The sequence below is a fragment of the Plectrocnemia conspersa genome, unplaced genomic scaffold (assembly GCF_051122295.1).
Source record: "Plectrocnemia conspersa isolate PC_06_02 unplaced genomic scaffold, ASM5112229v1 ptg000010l, whole genome shotgun sequence".
In the NCBI taxonomy this organism is placed as follows: domain Eukaryota; kingdom Metazoa; phylum Arthropoda; class Insecta; order Trichoptera; family Polycentropodidae; genus Plectrocnemia; species Plectrocnemia conspersa.
Genome location: NW_028277174.1, coordinates 1,662,431 through 1,679,719, shown reverse-complemented (window position 1 = coordinate 1,679,719; position 17,289 = coordinate 1,662,431). Strand labels below are relative to the sequence as shown.

The 17,289-nt window shown below is 26.9% G+C and overlaps 1 protein-coding gene across 1 annotated transcript in view; it reads right to left on the bottom strand.

Annotated features, from left to right (window-relative positions):
- Positions 1–8,783: 8,783 nt before the first annotated feature.
- LOC148230293 (neuroligin-1-like) overlaps positions 8,784–17,289 on the bottom strand; it is a 119,704-nt gene continuing 111,198 nt past the window's right edge. The window contains exons 11-13 of the mRNA XM_088195585.1: positions 13,411–13,559; positions 11,834–11,934; positions 8,784–9,449 (exon numbers count right to left, since the gene is read on the bottom strand). Coding sequence (XP_088051711.1) covers positions 9,378–9,449; positions 11,834–11,934; positions 13,411–13,559 — 322 coding nt within the window. The 3' untranslated portion in view covers positions 8,784–9,377. The remainder of the gene's footprint in view (positions 9,450–11,833; positions 11,935–13,410; positions 13,560–17,289) is intronic.

The following is a 17,289-nucleotide window of genomic DNA, read 5'->3' as shown; positions in this document are numbered from 1 at the left end:
TCTTAGTTTCTTTAACATTGCGCTACTATGTATTTCTTAGTATTAAAGAGATGATATAAATAATCTCCAATTTTCTCTCTGAATTTTTTTTTCAAGGTTTTCTCTCCGAGTGTAATGATTTAAATAAGACAGTTACAATTAAAAAAAAATTCGTATGCAAATTATTTTAAAATGCATTTGCGGACTCTTTTTCTTTATAAAGTGATTAAAATCAAAGTGAACCTTCTGCCTTTTAAAAAATGCCATAATGTGTCATTTTCTCGCTCCGTTTGCCATTCAATTATTCCTATGGTCTCAATGGGAACATTTTGGTTGGAAAAACTTTCACTGAAGATTTTGGAATCATTTTTGAGAGCAAGTTAAGATTCTCTTTACACATAAACGACGTCTGCGAAAAATCGTCTAAGATGCTTGCCTTCTTATGAGAAACGCAATAAACGAAATAACTCTGACGATCCGGCAGTTATTGGTATATGACGCATTATTTCGCAGCATTCTTAAATAAGGGTCTATAATTTAAAATCCCTAAATAAGCAAATACTATTTATTAAAAATAAAAAAATCAATTAGGTTTTAGAGATATGTACAAGTAATCGTTTTTAGGCTATAAATTTTATTCGATCAATTGACGCGACGGTAAATTGCTGACAATTATTTGCTGGCGGTAAATTGTAAGTGACTCCTATTTAATATCAGCTACAAAGTTCGATTAATATAATTTATATTTTTTTTTTCTTTCGTAATATGTATTATCTATTTTTTTGTGTATTGTTTCTATATTTTTTTCTGTGTATTATTATATTAAAATGTATTGTTCATTTTTAACATTTTTATGCATTGAAAAACTTAATGGTCTATAACTTCACAATTCACTAAAATAAAGCTTAAATATTTTATTGAATAACCAAAAAAATCTCATAAAAAACACATTAGTATGTATTAACAAAAAAAATATTCGATTGATATATTTACAATTATTTGTATTTTAATTATGTTTTAGTAAGCAAATCAATTTAAATTCAACTGACTTTAACATTGTAATTATTTAATTTTAAAAAATCCCATTATTAAGATATTGATTTATTAAAAATTTACTGTTAAGGAAAATCAATAGTCCAGTTCTAATCTTATTTTTATACAATTTATAAAAAAATTGTTAACTTATTTTGAGGTTGTTGAAATTGTAAAATTCGTTATTGATATCGTGAATAATTGCATGTGAATCTTATAAATAGTTATTTTTTTATAACAAATTTTATTTTATTTTAATCCTTTCCAATAATTACATTTTATAGTTTAAAATATTTTATAAATGTGGAATAATTATTTCAAGTATATTTCTTTATTGAAAAAAATGTTTAACTAAGTATTATTGTACATTGAATAATCCTTTAAATATAACCGTTTTATTATAATATTCCCGTACCCTTGAATTTTCATGTCTCTTCATTAAAAAAAAAGAACTTTAGTATAAGTTTTCTCTCTGGTGTTTAACTTTTTTTATCAATATACATAAATTAAAAATCTTTTAAAAAAATCTTACGAAGCATAAATTTTTAACTGGACATAATAACGCAGAATAATATCCAAAATAATTCGTTGTCGTCTATGTTAAAACTATTAATTAAAAAAATATTGATATATCCTTTTATTGTAAAAGACATTTTATATTTTATATATTAACTATAGCTAAAAAAAACAAGTTTCAAATGCTTGGATTTCTATCATTGGAATTAGTGAATAATATATAATTATAAACTTGACCAATAATCACAGATTAGATTTAAGAGTTTTATAATCTCACATTTAAAAATCGTAATAGCTAATTAACGAATCGAGTTAAGTCGTTTTAATAAGGTATTAAAATTAATCTAATAGGCTCAAAGAGATTATAAATTTGATAAGTATAAAAAAATTAATTATATATTGTGAGTAATGAATATATGAAATCAATTTATTTTTAATTGGGTAATTATGCTTCTTTTTGAATGCTATTTACTTTGTTATTTGTGATATTTTATTTTTATAAATAAAAAAAACATAATACATAAACTTAAAATTAAATTTATTATTTTGTCAATTGAGTATATAATAATAAACGTGCTTCAACTGGCATTACTAAATTTTATCTGCTCTATTTTTAGGAACACTAAATATAATTTTAACATATTTAAGAAATTCAAAGTTTTTGCAATAAATGCGTATTGACATGACTTAGTTTTATTCATTATTAATAAAAATGAATACAGAAGAAAGAATAATTAGCTAAGACTTTTATTATATAAATTTAAATAATGAATTATCTTTAAATATTTAAATATTACATACAGCAGTATTTATAAAATTCACTAAAATATACTTAATATTTATTTTAATGTTTTTTTTTTTTATATATTATAAAATACAATAGCTAAGCTTTAAAGTCATAAAAAAATATTTTAATAACGCGCAAGAAAAATTAAGAAAATAAAATAAATTAAATCTATGTTTAGAAAACCTGTTTTTTTAATATATATTATTTAGGAAATATATCTACTCTTATTTAATATTCAAGGTGTACCGTTTGCATGTTCAAAATAAGACAAACAAGTAAAAAGAGTAAGAATGAAAATTATAGTAGAAAATCTTATAGCTTAGAGCTAGAGAAATAAATGTGGTACTTGAGTTAAAAACGTTTTAACTTACGTACCACATATAAGATCAAAAGTTTATACTACATTCATATCAATTTAACATATAGAATAAAAATATATATGTTGATGCAAACGTAATAAAATAAATTTATTATAAAATTACAGTTAATTTGCAAAAATGTATTTTTTATTTAATATTTTTTTAAGTATATGATTGAATTTGCCGTAGGAAAGAAAAAAGTTTTCTACCATGATTACAGATAAAATTTTAGGGTTCATACAAACAATATAATATGAAAGTTGGTGCATTATAAATCAAATGAAATATTAATAAATAAAAATACCCTAACACATACAAAATGAACTATCGAGGTAATAAAAGTACGTGTATATAAAAATATTTTAGTATTATTTATATTATTTAAGAGTTACATATCTAAGCAAAACTAAATACTCATTTATTATAATATTAAAAATCAATACTATAAACGTTGACGTATTTCATAGTAAAACCTATAATATTCTTGGTGAATAGCAAATATGAATAAGGACTGAAACTTATCTAAATTATCATATTAGTAAATTAATTAAAGTGAAATCTCTTGCCCCAAATTTAAATATTAAAACCTTCTTTCACCTATATTTTCGAAATGTATAATTTTTTTTACCATTTTTGTTCTGAAACATCAGAACGTACATTGTCTAAGAAGCATCATTAAAATGTTTCTTTTTTACATTTTTATATTAAGTGTGCCGAGAAGCGCATTTTACAAACGCACTAATTGAAGTCGCAAATAACAATCTTATCAATATAAATGTATTAAAAAAGTATATTAATCATATAAGATATTTGCTAATGCATACTTCTCAGAAAATCAATTATACCCATACTTACGGTTATTAAAAGCACTTGGAGAGCTATTTGCTATAAACCATCGCGCTATCGTAAACAAACCTTAATTAAAGGATACCGTTCTGAGAAATTTATGCAATATTGTATTACGACTCTGTGAGTCGGTCTAACTATGTACGTAAGTGGTTATTGGTCAAAAGACTCAATTGAACTAAATTCTTAATTGGTTTACTTTCACCTGTCTAATATCGCATAAATGAATATTACCATATATAAGAGAAATACCGGGACTTAAATGTGATTAAATGAATCGGAAGCAGAAATGTATATCGATGAATTGCTGAAACATTTAATCATTTCAAGCTTTCTCAAATGTTTCGAAACCATTTTAAAGGTCTTAATAAATACCCAATCCATCAATTTAACTCTAACATACTTTTTAAATTAAATAAAAACAATATATCAAAAAGTGAACAAAACTTATATATAATCAACTTACACATACCCTTTATCTTCAAATATAATAACAAGAAAAAACTCACCGATAACCAACGATCCATCATCCAAGCTATACTGTGTATGGTTTATATTTATGTGGGTCTACAACTGCCATAATTCTTCAAAATTATCGTAGTCTTATCCGTGCATGTTTTTTTTGTAATGGATCGTTTGGCACCTTATAAAAGTCATGTAGTGGAATTAAAAAAGTCGACAAAAATAATGGCTCGTCGATAAATTGCCTCCTTTCGGGAATTTCTATATGTTTTATGTTGGCTTTCCATCAGATTTTCACATAAATCAGACTGGGTCCCATTTGGCTCGGTGTAAAACCTTTAGTCAACGTCAATTTAGCATAATTGCTTGACGCCATTATCGCCTGAATCGTAGCTAGTTGTTTATACTAAACAAAATCGTACTTTCGAATTAATCTAATATAAATTCAGGTAAATCAATAACTGAATAACTAAATTGCCATTATTTATTTATAATAATATAAATCAATTTGTACTATTTGTTATGCGTCATGAATTATCGGTGAATCTGTTAATCTCCAGGTCCATAGCTAAATACACCTAAAGAAAATAGTATATATTAATTTAAATTAAAATAAATTGAGGTTACCCCCAATGCGTCACAATTGTCAAAAAACAATACATGGTCAGAATAAATAAATATTAAAATTAAATGATACGAATCGAACCAGCTCCTCAAATCCGTACATCCCTCTCCTGTGCAATACACCTGCAAAAATAAATGATTAAAAATCATAACAAATACAAATATTCATATTTAAAGTAATATTGTAATTGTAATTATTCGTATACTTTAATTAAATTGCTAAAAAAAAAAAAAGGTTACCAGTTAGTTGGTACAAGCAGACGCCCGAGAGATACTGGCCTCCGCTTACACATCTGAACCGAATTACCAGGGGTTTCTAACCTTATAATGTTTTTAACATAATATAAAAATATAGTACAAAAATAATATATTGAAAAAACAATTCAAATAAAATTAATCTAACAATTTCTTTAAATAAACACGTAGAGATTATTTTTTGTAATATTATACACATACATATTGTTTTTGAATAATAATATACATATACATATATGTTAGACTCATTATCATGCATCTTTATTATTTTGTTGTTGTTTTTTTGAAAATTTTTATTGTAAACTATCAGGTGTAAGCTCAATGCGTTACACCAAGATACGTTTGTAGCAAATGGATAAGTTAGTTCAATTTAATAAAACCCACAACTAAAAGATTAAGTAAATAAATGAATATTAAATTAGTAAGTCTCTGAATCTATGACATAAATATAATTAATTTACTTTTTTTAAAGTTTGAGAACCCTAGGGGGTGTGACTTTGTCAGACTCAGGGTGGAATCTAGTTTTATTACAATATATTTACATATGTTGCGACAGACGATAAATGGCGAGATGTTTTTTTGAGCGGTGGTGGAGAGGCTGGCGCAGGGATGATGTCCGTTGGAGCTCCTCAGAGGTCTAGTAGGTTGCGTGGCAGCGAGTGTACAGCAAAAGTTGATCCCTCTCTGCTACGGTGGTGCTTGGTATGAAAGAGTTTTTCTCTAAGCGCCCATGACAGTATGAAGTGCGCGGGCGGTGGGCATCCGCTGGTCTCTTCGAGTGTCTGCAAATTTTTCTGACCAATCGCAATTATGCAGCAATCATCCAGCCAATTGCTGCAGTCGCTTCTTGGGACGGCGAAATAGATATACGCCTATAGAAAGCGACATTTGCTAAATAAGCATTTTCCAAGGTCGTGTTGCATTGCAACGGGAATGTTATGGTTTCGGTGATTTATTATATCCGTGACCGTTTCACAACAAAGAAATAGTCTCTCAATATTTATTGTAATTCTTCTTGTCGTAACGAAGGCTTGTGTGGTATATATCTTTTACGCTATTGTGTTGTTTCCTTGTTTTGATAGATGATCAATTTTGTCACAGTAAATTAACGCAAGTTTTGAGACAAAGACACTTTAAAGTGTAGTCCTCTGTGTGGGATCGCCACAAATTATTATCTAATGGTAAATAAAAAAAAAACGGAAAATGGTTACGTTGTCATTTTATAAAATGTGTGATTGGTAGATGCTTGATACTTGCTTACACTGAGATCAACCATCACTTTTGTTCAGTAGGGTCTTACTTTTTATGCAATTTTTGGAGACTGTTTAATGAATTAATCTGTTTGGATACGCTTTATCGTTTGTTTGCGCCTACAATAAACTTTATTTATTAGAGTCTAGTCTTGCAACTAGATTTTTCGGAAAAATTTCGAACCCGGCGGTAATTATACTTTATTCTAGAGAGTTAATTGGAAGAGCAAACTGTATTTATATCTGAATTAAAGAATTTTTAGCGAGTAAATGACGTTGACAATTTGCTGTTGTTTATTGAGTCGCGATTACATACCTTATTTCTGTTTTGTGGCTAAAGTTTTAGCACGACAATAATATGTTTTTATCAGTGGTTTAGGGAAGCTAATACAAATGATGTCTGATTGTGTTTATCTAATTTTATGTGTGAATGTATAATATTGTATGTAATAAAATAGCTATAAAATCAAATAAATATATTTGTTTTAAACCCAAAACATATTTTTCATTAAAATAGCAAACTTTGCAAACTCGATTGTGCCCTAAGGCTAAACGAGTCCAAATAAAATTGGTAAAATCTTTTATAAATAAAATAACATTTTTTTTCAACAGAATTTATATTACATGTGAGATTTATCCCGGCAAATTTTCACAATAATAAACAAGTATCAAATAAAGGTTTATATTTTCCGAGTCGTATATGTAACAATTAAATCGTATATTATGTTTAAATTTATACTAAAACAACATTTGAAAACTTTTGTCTGATTTATGAGCTTTGACTCGAGCGTAAAACAACAAACTCGAATAATTCAACCGAAATTTTATCGCTTCCAAAGTTACACAACTATGTATTTTTTATTGAATTTTGCAGAATTAAAATAATATTCCATAAACTTTATATCGAGAATGATTTAATTAACACGCATTATTACAGAAGTTTAATTATAACGACTTAAATCGTATCAATCATATATCCGAGTGACAACCAATTATACATATGACATAAAAATCACAGCCCTGTCAAAAACAATTGATCTCTCGCGGAATTTACTCTATTGGAATTTCGCTTCCAAATGGCAAAAAATAATCTTTTATTCACTCGTACAGATTAAAATCTTTCAGTCGATTACTAAAAGGAAATGGAGATAGAATAAAAATCAAATGATCAGTACGTTCTGGTTTATTTGGTCGAACATTTCGATTAGTCACATAAAATATTATATAATTAATAATATGTTAATAAATATACGTTTACATTTTATTCATATTCATTATTTCATATGTACACATACAATAAATTTATTTTCGAACGACATTAATAATATTTACAAATCCACGTATCACATTAATAAAAGTTTTTAATTATTTCGATTGTACGACCAACGAAAAATAGTTTTTTTATTTACAGAAAACATTTTATTAGTCTCTCACTAACTTTTATATTAACATTTGTATAAATATCGTTTATTTGACTATCTATCGTAAAAAATGTTTAATTTATATAGTATAATATTAATATAATACAATTAAATGTTGATAACCACTTAGTGGCGATATTTAAAGCTTGTGATTAACAAACATAATTTAATTTAGATAACATGTACAGAGTAAACCAAAACTCAACTAATATAATGTATTATTTATTTACTGATAGTCTTTTTTTATAACCACTTATAGTAATATTTAATAATAACAACATTTAAGAAAAAAATACTTTTTTATTTTGTATATGATTTTCAAGAATAAGAGATCGAAACCATAGTATTTTAATGTAAAAAAAGCATTGGATTTTTTAAATATGGCTATTATCAAATTTAATCCATTTTTCTAGAAATCTGATAAAGTTAAAAACAAGACGAATCTTTCAATTATATATTTCTCAGATTATTTTAGCATGCTAAGAATATTTTATTTAATTAAGCTTGAGTATTAAAGATATTTTAATTATACTGCGGTTGAATAATTAAGTGAAAAGTTTTATAAGCTCTGACGTCAGTACGTAAAACATAATAAGTGACGTCAGAAAATGTATATTTAAACATATAAGTATGTTTTTTAATACATATGTTTATAAATACAATATATAAGTATTTAACCTTGTTACTTTACATAACGATCAATAAAATTCTTTATATCTCGTGAACCATAATTACTTCATATAAAATAAAAAAACACTAGTAAAATACAATTTTTTGCTTTTTACGTATTGCACCTCATAGCACCATTGCAATAGGCACATAAAAAAATGCTGATATATCATGAGCTCAGTTTTCATGACTGCAAATAATTTATTTTTCATTTCATGAATAGTAAAATTTATTTTTAAACTCGGCAATTATTAAAAATTTAAATATACTTGGCCGTTCAGTGAGATTTTTTTGCTTTACATATACATAGATTTTTTATGCAATGTTATTATTTTTTAAATCTACGTTTGAGTTTGATTTCATGAAAAAAGCTGTTATCTGTCGTTTAGAAGATATAAGTTCTTTAATACGCATTCTTTGGCTCTTACCACATATATATTTATGGCATGTCAATATCCACGACAAAAGATCTAGCCGACCATTGATCCACATGACATTATATCCAGGGACAAAGAAAATATTTTCTGATAAAGTGTTCAATAAATAAATTAATAAATAAAGGGTGAAAAAAATATGCATATTCTTTTTCCAAGATTACTAAATATAAGTAAGACAATAAAATCAAATCCCATCGCAAAGTAAAAAGTTTATCGTGAATTGTGAATAATTAAAATTAAAAAGAGCGATTTCATTATTTTGTCGTTCGAAAAATAAAAAATTGTCGACTGGATCTTATGTCGTGAACATATAGTCGTTGGATCAAAAGTCCGTGGAGCTTTTGTAGTTGAACCTATATATGCGTTTATATAAGTTGAATAAACTACACATTTGCATTTGTTTCACGTGTATTGTGCGTGTTCATTACATCTGCATTTACGTATCGTATATATAAAACAGTCAAATGTTTTCTATTTGTATTGAATTATATTTCAATAGCTTTTATGGTAATTTTCTCACAACCTATTCATTGCCACTGGTATATATATATACATATGATAAATAAATACATATTTTTGCGTTTTATTTTAATAAATCAATGCCATAGCTTCGATCTCTTCACAAATTATTCTTAAAACCATAACCAACGCGATATAAATATAAAATAAAAAATTATAAAATAATACACATTATTTTTCTTGAAATTCTTCTCTCTCCGTCCTTGCGAGATAATGGTATCTTAGACAGATATTTCCTGGATTTGTACCCTCTTCTTGGTGGGGCGTAAAGTTCCGCCCTCTTCGCCGCATTTCTACGATAAAACGGTATGTTTTTACAAATCCTAAGTAAATACGTCTAGATTTTTTTCAGACTCAAAAGTGAGAAACAAGCTCCGTTATAAAATACAGGGTGATCCAATAATACCGTCGTATTTAAAAAATCAATTTATGAATCTAAAAGAATAAAAATAAAAACATAAAGTACACTCTAAACTTTTTAAATGTATTTTAGCCAATCAATAAGATTCGAAAGGTAACATGGGCAAGCGTTTTATGTGTTGGTTTGTTTGTTTATAGATTAGTTTATAAATATGCATTTAAAAATACTATTAGTAATATTTTAAAATGAACAAACATATGTTGAATGGATTCAATTGGCATTAGAACCGCAATGACAGCAAGCCTTTTAAGCAATGATCAAAATTACGTTCAATAAATTCAAAGTTTATTATTTTATTTGTCATTTTTATTTTACTTATAACTTGAGCTACTTTTTTATTATTTTTCATAAGTGTATAACTATGATAGAGCTCATAGTAATAAAATAAAAACATTGGCAAAAAATTTACCTTCTCCTAGTTTGTATTAACTATGTTTTAAATGAAACTAGGAATTTTGTACCTATTTTTAAACATTTTTTTTTCTAAACCCGTCTGTTCAAGTTTATGTGACTACGTAAATACTTTATTTTAACCATTGTATATGAAAACTTAACATATGTTTTTAACTGCTATTTTTAAATATTTTATTTTTAGCAATCAATAATTATTTTTTCCGGAGTTTAAATTATTTTTGTATATTTATTCTAAAAAATTGTATTTATCTAGTTTTTATATCAATTTTTTAAAAATTATGGCAAAATAATTAGGAGATGTTTAGATAATAAATGAAAATTACAGAAAGGTGTTAAATTATTTTTCAACTTTAAATATAATACAGACGTAAGCCCAGTGCGTTACAATGGAGTTAATCTGTACCAATCGGGTAAGTTAAACAGGCATAATGAATACCTACGAGCAGGGCTTTTTTGTCATGTAACGCGGTGGAACGGCGTTCCGGCACCTTTTTTATTGTATTTTTATTTTTAAAAAGCTATTGATAATCTGATTAAAAAAAATATTTCTTTATTTTTAAATAAATATAACGTCATTATTTTTATTTTATTTATATTAGGTGTTTAATTTATTTATATTTTGTGTTTAAATTGAAAAAAAAATGAAATTGAAAAAAACAGAAACAGCGACAGAAAATATTGAAATATTGGTATTATAAAAAGCTATGTAAAGTATGGATGCAAAATAAAGCTAAGGTTTTTTTACAATATTACGATTTTCAATGAGTGAGAATCAAATGAGGAACATCTTAACCAAATTTTGACTTATAAAAGAGCGCAAAAAGCAATTATTTCTTCTCAGAAGTCAAAAATCCACGTCAAAAGCAATAAAATAAGAGCAAAAATCTGAGAATCATTTAATCCGATTAATTACAATTAGCTAATATCTCTTACTTAGTGATTAACTTTAAATTGTTATCCTTTTGCGTTTAATTTTTTTTTATTAGTTAAATTAAAGACAAAAAAATTATATTCAATAAAATGTATTTTACGACTCATCAACCTAACAAGCTAACTAAGCACATTTCTGATCATTTTAATTGGAAAAAAGCTGAGCTAATAATTAATGCGTGACGCAGAAAAAGCTATTGTTACAGTATGACATTACGGCTTAAAATGTAAATTATTAAATCCCTAATTATCTTATATGCTCATACTTTGTAAATTAAACCTATGTTGTTTCACTAAAAAGTGAATCTTTGATATCGTGTAAAATTTTAGCCATGTTCCTTTTATATTTATATAACTTTCTCTTAATTTGTTAACGGATCCTTTATTAAACGATTTGGTTTGTGATTTATTTATATGTCTTTTAATATCTTCGAACATATGCGCTTTGTTGTACCTTTCACATATTGCTTTATTACAAAGTTAGTTCAATAAATAATTTAATTAGAAAAAATTAAATTCTGAATATTTTAATGGATCAGCCTGTACATTCGCGATCGATAATGTTTTGCTTCTGCTCTCGAAAGGTCGTGCCAAAATGAAAACGGACGTTTTACATACACTTAGAGGAGGAAAAAGTAGAGCACTTGAAGCAGAAAAAAGCGGATACAATGGGACTTTTCATGTGAAGAAAGGTATTGATGATCGCGTTCGACTGATACAAAGGCCTTTTCTCTTTTTATTACTGACCACTCGAGTCAAACGTCCAGAAGATTCTCATTGTGTCGAGAACTTCCTTCGACTATGGTATTTACTGATCCGTTTGTAATCCATTCAGGACAATTCGAGCATTGAAATCTTGGTGTCCCTTTTTGATATAGGCAAAATGTTATTTTATAAAGGGTTTCTTCTCACCTGACTTTGAAAGGAACTCTTGGACGGATATGGAAGTGGCTCGTGCACCGTCGTTTGAAGCTCAAATACCTCTTCTTCCATGTGATGACCTTTTTCTAGACCTTTAAAATGTAAAATTTTACCCATGACAAATTTTATTGGAATAGTGAAATACAATTTATAAAAATATTAATGCCACAAATAATTGTGTTTTGTATCATTTTATAATAATGATTTATTATATTTTATAATTTATGTCATTAAAATTAAAATTAAGATATTTTTAAATATTTAAATTCATACAGCAAAAAAATAGTATCATAAAAACATTTTTAAATTCAATAATATAATTTAATAAGTTGGATTTAAAATTATATAAATAAGATCAATAATGTCTTTATTATTTTTACGATCTTAATAATACATAAACAATGTTTTAATTATGGAATTATTTATTATTTTTTGTTGTACCAATTAAATTTTGCATACTGTAAACAATTATTTTGTATACTTAAATATAATTAAGACTCATGAAAATACTTGAAAATAAATAACCAAAAGGTAATAATCAAAAAGTTATTATTAATTCTAGTAAATGAATATTTAGAGTTGATAAAAAATATCACAAACAATATTTTTTAATACATATGTGTTATTCTCTATAACCAGAAAAAGCTTCAGGTTTTTTTTTATTAGATAACTTTTTATTCCTAATTTTTATAACCTCGCTTGATTTATAATAGTAAGAAAATCTGTTCTTTCATGACCGACAGCATTTTGGAGTATATATTAATTATTAGAACCGAACTCTTAGACATACAACATTGCAATTAAAAATCTTATAATAGCTTTTGCAGAGTATTTTTATTTCATCTATGACAAATCATATTCAGCTTCTAATCGAAAAAAAGCTGTCTAGCTGGTCGTCCGCTATTAATGAAATTATTATTTTAGACATAAGGTACGGTTTTGAAAATTAATTTTTAAATATAATAGATAATAAAAAATCAACTAGCAATATCAAGATCTGGAAAACTGCACGCCATTGCACTTTCATAAAGATAATCGGTTGCTAGCAGTTAAGTTTATTATATATTTTTGATTTATTATTTATTATTATAAAATCATTGGGGCAATTAAACTTTAAAATTATCTGGCTACAACTAAATGTTTTAATGGCTATGAATATGTCATTTATGAGTAATATAAACAACAATGGTCAAAGGTTGGAACCCTGCGGAAATCTAAAATAAGTAAAAAACTAATTTATCCCATAGCCACCTTAAGTTAAAAACTGATAAGTAATACTTTGATATAAATATGAATAAAAACATATTTTTTTATCTGTCAGGATATATCTAAGTATATTTATTTACTAAAATATGTTGAATCATATATTACAATTTTAAATTAAATTTATATTTTAAGAGCACATACAGTATGATATTAATTTAATTATTTTATATTCTCAGATCAAAAGTATAAGTCCCATGGGAGTCTGCAGAACGACTGTTAACATCGTAGTAACTCGCGTAATTTAATATCCCATATAAAATTAATAACATCTTGCAGTGTATAAGCATACAAGTAATATTTACCGTCAGATATTGACTGCGCAGATCCGTTTCTCTTCGTCTCTCTTTTCTTTCCTCGTCCTCTCTGATAGTAGATTCCGGCGAAAATAACTACGTTGAGCGCCAACAGGAAACACCCTATGCCGACTGTGACGCCCAGGGCTGCCGTGTAGCTAAAATCACACAAACGACCGTCTCTAAATATTCAACAATGCAATATTCAACATATTGGTTATAACGCATAATATCGAAATATGAGCCGAAAACACGGGTGAGCGGAGTACGTAGGCAACGTAGGGAGTGGGAGAGTGGGAGACTGGCGACACTCGCTCGGAATACGAATGAATCGGATGTAAATGGCGGATCGGAGAAAATCTACATTCATTCGGTCCGCAAACGAAAATTGAAAATACACACGTAAGAAATGTGCAACTATGAAAAGAGAAACATGGGTTTGATCGTTTTATCCAGCTTCAATCTATTATTGAATCTCCCTCTTTTCTTTTATTGAGTTTATTAAAAAAAATACGTATGTATTACGTCTGTATATATGCACTATCATTGTAATTTAAAACATTTATTATCTTATTTTCTGGACCTTTATAAAATCAGCAATTGAATTATAACTCAATTATGTCTGTATATTCTTTATATTAATTAATTGAATAATAATTATTTATAGTTAATCTTTGATATTAAGGATTAATTATAAAAAATAATTTTTCCCCCTCTGCAGTTTTGCTTATGTTGCCAGCGTAGTTGTGTAGTGGCAAATACATCGACCCCCACATAAGTAATAATGCAAAATAACGGATGACTTAATATATTGTATGCTTGCATAATAGCATCTTATACATACATACATACTATTACAATATAAAAGTAAATATTATACTTGCCCACAGTTACAAAGTTAAGCTTCCGTTTATACGGTACCCACAGAGTAATCAATAGTGTCAGTGAATACAACTGTATGCATTGTTCTCTAGATAGATTTGCACTGCAATAGTTCTAAACAAACCAAACTGAAACAATTCATCGTCGTTATTTCGTTTGTTTCAATTGTCTTCACTCTACATTTCCACAAAAATCTAACCTCTAAAGAAATAAAATTTATCAAGCAATTTAATATTTTTTAATAGTACACTTTTTATTTTATTAATTATAATTTAACGCTTATAAGTTTGCCACTACATAAACTATAAAATCCATTTTAATTATTAAATCTAAGTAAGTATATTTTGAATTGAAATTCTGATTGATTACATTAGATGAAGTTATTATTTTTTTCTTAATTGTATACATATATATTTAAGTGATCAATAATAAATTAATTAAGTAATAATAAAATATATTTCAAATCATTAGGTTAGAGACAATAAATAATCACAATGACCCAATAAGTTATATGAAGCAATTAAAACAATGACCGCAAAAATTCTTTACATATCCTTTTTATTAGTATTCTTATACAAAATAATTGTAAAACCTCTACGTTATAATCCACTCCCCAGTAAAAATATTAATAATTCATATAAAAAATTTCGTTTATCAAAAGCAGCAAGTAAGAATATAAAAAAAAAACTATGTTTTTAAAACAATTTTTTCTATGATTTGTTATTTTTTAACCATTCATGTGCTACGTGCGGATAAATCCGAATCACCGTGTGAAAATCGGATTTATCCCTCGCAACACAAAAAAATAGGTTTTTCAAGGGTCGAATTAATTTTCATAAAAAGTTACGTAAATAGTCAATTATACAATAACAAATAATATTAAAGATTTAATCCTGAAGATGAATACACATGCAGCATAGAATAAATATAAACATATAAAAAAATCGGAAATAAATCTTCAAATTTGATTTTTACTAATATATAATTTAATAATTACGTGATTTTTTATTATTATTTATTTATTTATTTAACCTTATATCTAATTTTCACATAAAGCAAATTTCAAATAAACATATATATAATATATACTATAAACAGAAAAAAAGACTTCTTAATACATGAAGTTGGTTTTTTTTTATGTAATTTAGGAAACCCGTTATAGTTTTATTTTTGCGGATTGTCCTACAAATATTATTATACAAAATAATACCCCCATACGAAAGGTGCATACTATAAACTCTACCGCTGTTTATATTGTATTATATTTTAACAATACCACCAATTATAAACTGTTATTTTGGAACACGTTCTAGCGAATTTTAAATATGAAACAATTCTAATAATTTACTGAACTGTCAATCAGCGCGATGTCATTTAAGCATAGATATTTAAATAACAAATTTTAACCTAAAGTTTGTTGGTGAAATATGCAAAAATAACGCTATTAGATATATATATACAATACATATATTCGCAAAAGATGATACGTATTATAATTTTCATGTCAAAGTCTCTGAGTGGCGTAGTATGTGATTGCAAGTCTATGCCCAGATATTACTTATCTTTTGGGTCGATCGGCGAGATATTAGGTACTCGCCAATCGACCAGTCATTTGACTGCATAGTTCGTGAATGAATTAATTAAACGTTTTGCGTTAGTTTATTTTTAGATTGATCAATAATTCGTTTTAGATTGCTCATCCTTTTTTGCCTAGTGCTATTTTAATACAGTTTCCTCTGCCGCCGTATGCCATAACTCTCTAACAAACGACCGTAACTTATCTCAAATACGTAATTAAAAGCGCGTTTTTACGAATGCCCTATCGGCGCACAATAGCTCCGGCGACTTTATCGGATCCTGGCGAAATAATTTGATATTTTTTGTCGAGGGCGCGTGTAAATTTCCCCGCGGGGAAATGTCGCAGGTGCGCGCCAAGTTTCGGCGTGGAAACACATTTCCCCTTTTTGCGTTTGTCGCAATAAAAGCTCTCTCACATAGAGTTAAGGCGCACTAATTCGATAATAATATGCGGCTCACGCGCGCAACCCATTCCCAATACTTTTTGAATGATTTTCTTCTTCTTCTTTCTTCTTCGCGTCGTTACAAAAAGTATTCAATGCGTAGAGGCGAAATCACTTATGCACGCGTCACGTATTACGATCGAAAAAGTTATTATTTATTTATTTTAATATACGTCTGCCTTTGGCATGGCGTTAAGTAACACGTGGAAGCACTAAGCCAATATTAATAATAATATTGTACGAGTAATATTCTGAAAGTAAGACACAAAAGCGAGAAAATGTTTCTAAAGCATATTATTATGAAATTGACTTATAATACCTTTCAAACACCTGTTAATTTATTTGAAACAAAAATATGTACAATGTCACAAATTTTTTTTCACCAATGTTAAATTAAATTGTAAAAAATATTTTAAGAACATATTTAAAATATTAAAATTTAAATAATTTAGTATTTTTTTGTTAGTGCTTCTTTTAACAACTGAGTTTCTCGCTAATTTAATTTTTCGTGTTCTTAAAAAAAATATATTGTGCACTAAAGTAATCCAAATGTATTTGAACCTATGTGCAAGAATTGTATTAGATGGTCAATATACGCATACATATCATATGTATATTTAAGAATTCGTACATATAAATATATAACAAATAATATATGCATATATTATATAACAGATGTTAATATAATTTTATGATACACCTACATCTTATATACGATTGTTCTAAGCCGCTTTCGCTTCCAGACGCCCTCGCTTTAAAATTAAACGCCCTACGTTTACTTTGCTACTCTGTTAATCGTATTGCTCTGTATGAATGATGTATAATTTTACATGTAAACAAAGTAATCCTTATAATCATGAGTAAATATTAATATTCAGGTTATATAAATTCATTCTATATAATTTGCTCAAACAATGGGTGATTTATAGCATTACAGTCGAATTCTTTAAGACTGATAAAGTGCCCTTGCAGATAGGGTTATTAT